At 38.0% G+C, this 10175-nt stretch overlaps 2 protein-coding genes across 2 annotated transcripts in view; both read left to right on the forward strand.

The window, feature by feature from the left end:
* The window catches only part of LOC131791692 (MFS-type transporter SLC18B1-like), a 12621-nt gene extending 7465 nt beyond the window's left edge, over positions 1–5156 (forward strand). The window contains exons 10-16 of the mRNA XM_059109061.2: positions 518–615; positions 1455–1550; positions 2648–2722; positions 2857–2923; positions 3309–3335; positions 3543–3589; positions 4240–5156. Of these exons, the coding sequence (XP_058965044.2) occupies positions 518–615; positions 1455–1550; positions 2648–2722; positions 2857–2923; positions 3309–3335; positions 3543–3589; positions 4240–4288 (459 nt within the window). The 3' untranslated portion in view covers positions 4289–5156. The remainder of the gene's footprint in view (positions 1–517; positions 616–1454; positions 1551–2647; positions 2723–2856; positions 2924–3308; positions 3336–3542; positions 3590–4239) is intronic.
* Positions 5141–6217, forward strand: LOC131791661 (uncharacterized). The gene has a single exon (XM_059109015.2). The coding sequence runs from the start codon at positions 5141–5143 to the stop codon at positions 6215–6217; it is 1077 nt and encodes a 358-aa protein (XP_058964998.2).
* The last annotated feature ends 3958 nt before the right edge of the window (positions 6218–10175 follow it).

Consider the following 10175-nt stretch of genomic DNA (forward strand, 5'->3'; position numbering starts at 1 on the left):
TAGTAACAAAGACTTCTTTTTGTGAATTTTTTTGTGATAGGTGGGGGCAGGGCGGGGTTTCCAGTGCGTTATGGAGTGCGTAAGGAAATGTTCAAACTTAGGCTCACGAGATTAATCTTGGTGACCAACAGGGTACAATTCTACTCATCGAAAGTGTCTTTCTGAGGGATTGGGGAATGGGGTGTAGTGCATGAAATGGATCGTAAACATTAAAGAGTGTTGTGGGAAAATAGTAACTTTTGGCGATGTCTAGCTGTGAAGTGTCTTTCCAAATATTTTCTGCTTCGATATTTGTAGGTCCTCTAAAGACGAAAGTTACCATTTATACCTCCGATTTACCGTTGATTCAATTGTCAACTTGAGTCGTCACCTCAGAGAAAAAGTCATCCGCTCTGCCAGCTGTTTTGTTTACAACTCGTGTTACCAGCCTTTTTTCGTGTGATTTGGTGTGCTATGAGTTAAAAATAAAAGCATGATTTTGATGCAATTCCATGTTTCTTAACAAATCTCTTCACAGAAATGTTATCGAACGATGATAATTTTAGGTTTTATTGGTTTTGTCATTGGACATCTGTTGCTGGGACCTGCTCCATTTCTTACGTTTTTACCAGCTAAGTATGTGTACTGATCATTCTGCATATTATTATAATCATGTTAGCTAAAAGTGTTAGTTAAAGTCAAAGTTTCAGGCGTGGACGGAATTCAAACCCGTGTCTTTCTGGCCCAAGAACTCAAGATAGTGACCAGGCCAGAGGTCTCGAACCCAGACCCTCGACCCGTGGTCGAGCACGCTATCAATTGACCCACAACGTTCTATAAACCAAACACCAAGTTCATACATATTTACTTACCAGTGATGTCCACTAGGGAGGGTATAGGTAGGCTAACAAAATGTTGATCAGAGTCGTGAGCCATCTTGTTTAGCAATTCTGCGGGTCTCGCTGTATGAAGACCCAATGGTCTATGAGAAAAAAGGGTTGGTTCTCATTTTACTGCATACGTGGCAAACTGTGTTAATTTTTTTTTTCTATCCACTAAAGTAAATACTGTGTCCTAAACAATGTTAAAGAGCCAAAACAACCTTTATTACCTCGACATTTTGGAAAGGGTCTGTGTTCAGGAATTAAGAAAAAGATATAAATAACTCGTCAGAGGTGAATGTCTAAAGCTCGCACTACTTTACACTAAAATCAAAAGTATTGGAAATATGTCAACAAAATTAATAAACCGAGAAAATTCTGGTGACCGGTTGAAGCTTTCCAAAAGTAATCCGTATCCTTAGCAATTTGTACATTTTCAAAAACTTCAGAGGTCAATGAACCTGCGATCCGACACATATTTGTAGTTGTGATTATCAAGTTTCACGGTTATCTCCAGAACTGAGGTTCAGTCACCTTTGAGAAATGTTATGTTATATTAATGATAAAACTTCTTCGATCCTGCTATTCTTGCAGGACGATTTGGCTGGTTATTCTTTCAATGTTCCTTTATGGAATTTCTGGTGCACTTGGTTTTGTACCCATCATGCCTGAGCTTATTAAAACTTTAAGGTAAGTACCAATATATGTTTTAGTAAATACAACAACCAATGCAAGGGGGGCGCAAAAGGAGTGTTACTAATTTAACAGCAATGCACAAAGCTATACTTCATCTTTAAGTGTTAGCTTTGATACTCATATTCGCGACCTTAATACTCTAATCTCTAAGATCTAATTTCTCCTCTGAATCAAACATTAAGGTCATGAAGGTAAAGGAAATGATCGGCAAGTTCTTCTAGTCAGTACCATAACGAATGTATACAGAACAGTATGTGGGATATGAATACAGACTGTATAAAGGTTTAAAGAGTATGAAAACCCTAAGAACGTACATTTTCTGTTCACGTAGCTGTTTAGTAAATATATAAAGTACAGCAAAGGTATAATTTGTTCATTTTCACCCTGTGAAAGCTCTTCCAAATTCGAAACATTCGCCATCTTTCCTGTGACGTCACGGGTAGAACCTCTCGATTCTGAAGGTCAAAATCTGCGGTTTAAAATCAAGTGAGAAGTATCCTTCGCAGCCGCTGTTTGCCAGTCTGTTAACGATTTTCGTACGTACAATAAATAAATATTTGTGACGAATTTCCCAGGCAAATATACAGCTATGATAGGTGGGAATATGTTTGGTGACTTAATTAATTACAACCACGAGAACTCTGACTACAAGAAATGATGATTTCGGCTTTCCAATGTCACTTATGCGTCGGTGTCTGTTTTTTGTGTGTGTGTGTGTGTGCGTGTGAGTGATTTTGTGTGTGTATGCTTTGCATTTGTACTGTTAAATTAGTGTAATCAAGTCCTCTTCTTTTCCTCTCTGTTTGTGAACCTTTGTAATTATTTTTTACGAGTACAGCGACTCCCGATAACTCGAGCCTTCAAGATAAACTAAAAAGAGAGTCCTTTATTTTTTCTGGAGGGTTCGAGTTATCTAGAGTAAAGTTGCGATAAATGAGTGGCGGATTTTCAGAGAAATTGGTTTTGGTTCGAGTTGGCGGGAAGTTCGAATTGGCGAGTGTTGAGTTATTGGAAGTCAACTTTATTGATTTATTGATTGATTCTTATAATCATATTTGTGTACTTGCTTGTTGCTCCTTTTTCCCTTGCAGGGTAAATGGAATGCCCGATAATTCATCCACAAACGCGCTTGTGTCAAGTATTTATAGTTCTATGAACTATTTAGGGTATGTGCACTTTTTTACTGATTCTTTATCTCTTTTGTTTTAATTGCTGAAGCAGCAATGATATAAGGGAGTGCAGACGCTAACATCCACTCTTAAAGCGGATCATGCATATTTTTTCAACTCCTTCTTTACAGAGCAACAATTGGGCCCATTCTGGCTGGAGTATTAGATGAACATTTTGGATTTGAGTGGGCCATGAGTGTAAGTGTTTTTTCATCATTAGAGGCATTTGATCTACGCTACGAAACTTGATATTATAAAGAGTTTAGGGATAAGTCAGTATTTATCGACTGGGGCGGTGGGGTGGTAATGGAGGATTTTGGTGGGGATCACATGGTTTTCAAAGGAAACAGATGGGAGATCAGTCGTCGCTAGGCGACTGCCAAATAAATACTATTGAGGGGGGGATCGTAGGAATATTTCAAATATTTTAGTATGTTTTAACGTGACACCAAAATCTTTAATCCCCCCTCCCCTCCCCCCCTTCCCTTCCTCCTCTCTCAGGTGATAAACAATGACCTTTGCCTTGACAGAAATAACCATTCACATAACAAGGATTTTTTCTCGGTTTTTTACTTTTATGCAGGTAGCAGCTTTCATCTGCTTTTTTCAAGTGGGTACACTGAAAATTTTACTTTCCAATGATTTGTTTGCTATATCTTCCACTGATTAGTTCTGTCATACTTTAACTTAAAGAAGATAGTTTTTTTTCGAAAAGAAGATTTTTTGTGTGTTAGGTTTTGTTTTTCAAGTTTAAGAACTATTTTTCTGTTAATATCTTCATTTCTGTTTTGTTTTTATTTTTTTATATACATATTAGGTCGTGCTGATTTGTTTTTTCACGTTGCGTGAAAATTTATCTCAAAGGTCAGTAGCCAAGTCGATAACGGTAGCACCAGTTGTTTTTGTAAAAAGCACCTTGCAAGTAACTGCCATTGAACCTCTTTTTTGGCATAATCAGGAAGGAAAGTAACTGAGGTCGACTAGAACTAAAATACTTTGTTATTTGTTTTGTTGTAATGACCCATTTGGCTTGACTTGCATGCACGAGGACAGAAACAAATTTTAAATTTCTTGTAAGCTTGTCTCATGGTCTTTAAGAGAAACCAGATTAACGATTTCCACGACTGCTCATGCAAACAGAGCGCTGAAATACAGTTTGTCAGATAGATTTTTTCGAAATCCTATTGGAATTAATTCGTAATTAGCCTCTTGAAAAACACCAGGTTGCCTGAGTAATGAAATCCAGATTAAGCGAACGCAACGACCCTATTTTACCAACGTATTAGAACTGACCAATCACAATTGACTAAGACCTGCATCTTGAGTCTTCCAGCCAATAGCAAAATAGTAATTAACCAATCAGTTTTCCGAAAGGAAACTGGCTTATAGCATTCGACTTAAAATAACTCATCGGTTGATTGATGACTTTCACTGGTGTTTTTGAAAGGGAGTACCTTCAACCGAACTATTAACCTGCGCGATTGAACAACTTTATTATTTTTTTTAATTCGTAGGGAAAATTCTGACCCATCAGAGAGGGAACCTCTCACTCTTGACAAATGAAATGTGGTCAAGCTTTGCATTAATATGAAGAATTAGCCAATATTATAAAATAGTTTGTTAGTAAGTTAACGTTTGCAATAGAATAAGAGAGATGGTAAATGGTAGCACGGTAAAGAAATAGAGAAAGAAGTTCTTCGTCTTGTCACGAGCGTAAGACAAAGAAAAGATTCTAAGTCCATGAGGAATCGAACCTCAGACCTTCGGATGCCAGAGCGTCGGAGCGCGGAATCCAAAGGTCTGAGATTCGATTCCTCGTGGGGACTCAAAATTCCTCATAGGGGGACTAAAAAATTTTCTCATAGGGACTCAAAAATCATCTTTCTCTAATTCAATGTTATCGTTCATATAATAAACCAAAAGCTGTAAACAACACAGGCTAAAACCTTCTTGAAACACCAAAAAAGAATCTGGAATGACCTGAAAAACATGAAAATCTCAAAACTTGCGGGCAAACTGGACGGGAACTTTGCAGTCAATCGCTGAGGAAAATTTTCATAAGCATTTAACAACATTTATTTAACACTTATATAGCGCTTATCCGCATGCGTTCTAAGCGCTTTACATCCATTGTATTACAGTATGACTTAGAAATATAAAAACAAAAGATTAAGTTATCTAAGGCAGTGTTCACACTTGGTGCCCGGGCACTGGTACCCGGGCACCGGCACAAAATGGTGCTGTGTTCAGACACACGGTACCCAGTCTGAAGATATGTTCACATTCAATAAACAGAGCACACGCTCACTATTGAGAAATTGTTCGAGTCGCAACATGCGTTTGTTTCGTGTTCAGTATATCTGTTTGCTTACTGTTTTTTATGGCTTTTTTAATTTTGTAATGCTGTGTTTCTACATGAAACATTTAAGAGACACCGCGGATGACGACGACAAGCGAAGATTATCTCGGATCGTCACGGAAGTCTGCGCTAGCATTACAAGTAGGTTGAATGTATTCCTTGCAGAAACGAGTGATAGTGGAGGGAGAGCAGCTTGGAAAATCCCACGAATTCAGAATGTTCTAGAACACGAATTACTTCATTTTCCTGACAGAAAATGGCTGGAAAGTTATCGTATCTCCAAAGATATGTTTGAACAGTTGACGCATGATTTGCGGAGCCTTCAGCGACAGGTAACGAGACTGCGTAGTCCTGTACCTGTACGAACAGTTGTAGCGATGCTACTGAAACGTCTGGGAAAAGGACTGGACTACAGAGAGATCGGAGACAAATTTGGAGTCGGTGCTTCTACTGCATGCATTAAAGTTAACGAAGCTATGAAACTCCTGGTTAGTTCCAAGATGCACATCATAAGCAAAATACAAAGAGGAATAGATTTTAAAAGAATCATAAATGGTTTCCAGAGAAAGTGGAATTTTCCCCAATGTTTGGGTGCCATTGACGGTACCCATATACCCATAAAAGCCCCCCTCGTCCACCATGCGGACTATTATAACAGGAAATGTTTCCATTCAGTTATTTTGCAAGGTGTTTGTGACAGCCAGTGCTGCTTCACTGATGTCTTTGCTGGCTGGCCTGGTCGAGCACACGATTCTAGGGTGTTTGGGCGTTCTCAGATAGGAAATTTGATAACAGAGGGAAGACTGATTCCTGATGATTCAAATTTGCGACGGGTTATCGATAACCACGTCAATGAGCCATTTCTTATTGGGGATCCAGCTTACCCCATTTCCAAGCATCTAATGAAAAACTACCCAGGCAGCAATCTCACACCTGAGAAAGAGCATTTTAACTATAGACTCAGTCGCGCCCGCATACAGATCGAGAGGGCATTTGGACGGCTTAAAGGGAGATGGAGATGTCTGCTTAAGGCGTTGGAATGCGAACTCGATAAAGTTGTACTTCATGCCACAACAGCCTGTATCCTGCACAACATGTGTGAAGAGCGAAAAGAGTGCTACCTCGAAGAGTGAAACAGGTTGGGTGAAGATGAAATTGGTGACCTACCTCGACCCGATCCGCTGAACGATGATGACGCAGATAGCAATTCTAATATTATTAGGAATATCTTGGCTCATTTTTTGTACAACGACTGATCACCAAAGTCATGTTACGTGAACTGCATGGTTTCATATTTGTTTAACTTTCGGATTACAATAAAAGGAATTAACGACGAGCCAGGACCATTTAACAGTTCAGCTGTATTTCGATATTGACTTGTGAGCGTTTGAAAACAGTTCCACGCATCAACTTTTTGAGATGCTATAGTTAAATTCGCAATGTGTTTTATTTTGATGGAAAATAGAGTTGTGTTTTAACTATACAGTTGTTTTTGCTATGCAGTTGCTTTTTACTATACAGTTAACATTTTATCCCCAGAAAATTAACACACTCCTTTGTCAGTTGACTTCCTGCCATTAAAGTGTTATTGTATTTTTTCAACAACTTATTATAGACAGAGTTTCAATAAATAAAACACAAAATTGAAGTGACCAGCCTAACCAGAAATTACTGATTGCTCTGTTTCTGGAAAGACAATTGTGTATATTTCCCCAACAAACTAACAATAGAGACCAAGGTCGAACAATCGCTTATAGTTTCTGCCTTAGTAAATCCAAAACAAAACAAACTTAAGGTGTAAAATGCATCGTGACAAAAAGTGTGTTTTTGCTTCAAAATGAATTATTACCGTTTCAACTCAACATAACAACAAAGTCACCATTAGTGTCATGAAACATGCACCTGCTTTGATAGTTTCTATAAGGTAAAATAGTCGTTTTCTTCAACTGATGATGGATCACTTGTAACTGAGCTTGATGATGATGGTCTTGCTGATGGAGTATCAAAACCAAAACCCATGCCACTGGGTAGAAAACTGTAGTTTGGCTGGACACTTTGAGGAGCATATACCTGGTTTGGTGGATGATATCCTGGACCAGCTCCTTGAAGTAGCATTTGGGTCATGCCCATCATAGTTTGCGACATCATACCAAACATGTGGCGAAAAAATTCTCGGTCTTCTTCTCTTTCTTTAGATCGTGCCTTGGGTGTAGTTGAATTATTCTGCATGTAATCCTGCATCTTGCTCATTGGATTGTTCCACTACATCGCACAGGCGAGGTTTTTTCTTAGGTTTACATGCCCTGCCACTCTTTCTCTTTGGTGTTTTTGATGGATGAGTAGCCTGAGAATTTGCTTCTGCTGTACTTGTTCTTGTATTTGGTTCTGATGCTGCAATAACGGCAGTTGGTTCTTCTGTACCTGATTCTGCTACTCTTACTTCAGCATTTGATTGTGCATCCACACATTCTCCTGTAGCTGAGCTTTCGAGCAAATGTTCCTCTGGAGGGCCTTCAACAGGGTGTGTTCCTGGATGACAAGCATACCATTTTATTGATAACAAAAATCAAAGAGGATCTGTTTTGATATCCCACCTAAATATAACAGAATAGTTTTGGTTTACCTGGTGTATGAAAATAATGAAATAAGAAAGTTTAAGTTTTACTTAGGGCAGGAAAATTCCCAAAGTAGGGCTAAGAGCTATTTTTGTGTTTTATCCAATGAAGTGGTTTATCAGGATTATCACCATGAAGAAGGTAATGACAGTAATTCTTTCCTCTTCAAATCTGTTAACATTTTAATAGTCCATTGAAATTTTGTATATTAAAATCTTCATTTTAGATTTAAAAATATTCAAACTGGGCGAAGACTTGACTTCTAAAGGTAAGGAGTTCCATAAAAAGGGAGCAGCTACTGTAAAAGTTCTAAAACCATAAGACTTAAGGTTCCATTTGTTTTGTTTTAAAAGAAATGCAGAAGACGAACGAACAACATTTAACACTGTACTACTTAAGTAATAAACCGCTCTTTCTAATAGTTTGCTGGGTAATAAACCACTGCGGAACCGTTGGGAAAACTCCAGAAAGGGTTGTAAACCTCGCGCCGGAGATGAGTGGCTTTCAAACTTTTCGGTTTGATTATTTAAACAAAGTTTAACTGTTGTTTGAAAAAACCCGAGTTCTAAGCCATCTTCAATTTAGCTGAACCTTTCATTGGAGCATTTAATTTTGTAAGCAGTTTCAAGAGGGCCGAAATTAACAGTCGACGGACATTGATTTAATTAAATCAACCATCATACGGATAAGTTTGTGTCAGAGTTCTTGTAAATAACCGGCCCCTCCATTTGAAATCTTGAATTTAAGCTTTCATGGAGTTCTCGTCAAAATTTTCCCCAGAAAGTGCTAAAAACGCTTAAATTTAGAAAAAAAAACTATCAAATGAAAGGTGAAATCGCGGAAAGTAAATAAAAACCTTTTCTTTCTTGGTGAGAAGCTTGAGGAACTTTAGCCGGGAGATACTGAAGTTCTTTCATTTTTAACACGTAGCGAGAAATAAAGGCTTAAAGTGGCACAACCAGTCAGTTAAACTGCATTTTAAATAGGAAATTTGAAAAATGTCAAAATACTAAAAACTTTCTCGTTGTTTTCGGCATCCAAACTGACTTCTTTGTTTCCTTTGAACCAAAGGCCTTCAGTAAATCAAAGGTGGAAATTGGTCCCGTGTGGCGCCTCAAGCAACTCAAGCTTCTTGAGTTCTCTTTAAAATTTCTAAGTGATTCATATCTTGTTAAATGCACAGCTGACAAAAAACATTTGGTTCATATGTCAGCGTTCGTTCATCTAGGCATGAAGCATAAACTTCCCGCGTTCTTTATATATCGGTGAAGCACGCTGACGTATGAACCAGTTGATAAATAGCCGTCGCAGCCTGTTACAATAATACGAAAATTTTCAATATTTCTTCAAAATTCAAAATATAAAAGGCCGCACTTTTTGCGCAGTCTACTAAAGGGGCGCGGGACTTTGGACATTGCTTTTGTCAATAAAAGCTAAGTTTTTTGTTTGTCTCATGACGTAGTCACGTGTGATGTAGATCGCGACGTTTCGACTGCATACTGCCAGTCTTCTTCATCGCCTGAATTCACCACGATGAATAACCACAACCTTTTCTATTGCTTTTGTCGTCTACGTATCTTAAGTACCTTTCCGTGATTAACCCTGTCATGTGCTTGACGCCAAATGTTGATCAGCAACTCTCACGCGATACTTGCTTTATCTGAAAGAGATAAAAATATTCTGAATACCAGCGTGAAATCGGAATCTTATTCATAATGGTAACTGAACTGAATGGAGTGCCATATCATATACGTGATTTCAACTAACCGAACGAGTGCGCATTGCGCAGTGTAAGTTTGATTTTAAATCAAAAGTATAATTTCAGACCAAAAATGCCATTTAGAGCAAAAATTGTGCGATTCGTAAGTAAATCATACTCCTGAGAGCCAATCAGATTTCAAAGATCACCAGTGATTTCAAAATGGAAGCAATAACATCATTCATTATCTCCAAATACAAGTTCCAGAAAGGTGTTATGAAAAATATGTACATGACGCCATGTTTTCAGTTGTAGAGCTTATGTTAAACCTTAACTTGTTTTCTTTAACAGTCTTCTCTTTTTAAAGCGAGCCGAACATTCGTTTCGAGAACTAAATGAGTTAGAATGATACTAAATATAGAGAATTTTTACTTGATAATGACCAACAATAAACTGGCTGGTGAAATTAGATAATTTGTAGCGTGAGTTTAAAGAACAAATTTTTTTTTTTCAATTGAAAAGTACAGCATATGGCAGGGGAAATTCTCTACACGTGAAATGCGTCAATCTTCTTTCTGGCTATTTTCATTTGAGAAGACAATGGTCTCCATGATTACGTTAGAGCTCAAGTCGAGGTCTTCCTCAACATATGTCTTAAATTTATTTTGACGCAGATAAACTACGTGCATAACTTTATCTAAATCTTCATCTGTTTTCCTTACATTTGGGTCAAAATCCTAGACAGATTGGTCTGTGTTCTTCTTATTTGCCCCTATC

Source organism: Pocillopora verrucosa, chromosome 4 (genome assembly GCF_036669915.1).
Source record: "Pocillopora verrucosa isolate sample1 chromosome 4, ASM3666991v2, whole genome shotgun sequence".
Taxonomy (NCBI): Eukaryota; Metazoa; Cnidaria; class Anthozoa; order Scleractinia; family Pocilloporidae; genus Pocillopora; species Pocillopora verrucosa.

Excerpts from the sequence above, each read along its gene's own strand:
- LOC131791661 (XM_059109015.2), top strand. The coding sequence starts at position 5,141 with ATGAAACATTTAAGAGACACCGCGGATGACGACGACAAGCGAAGATTA.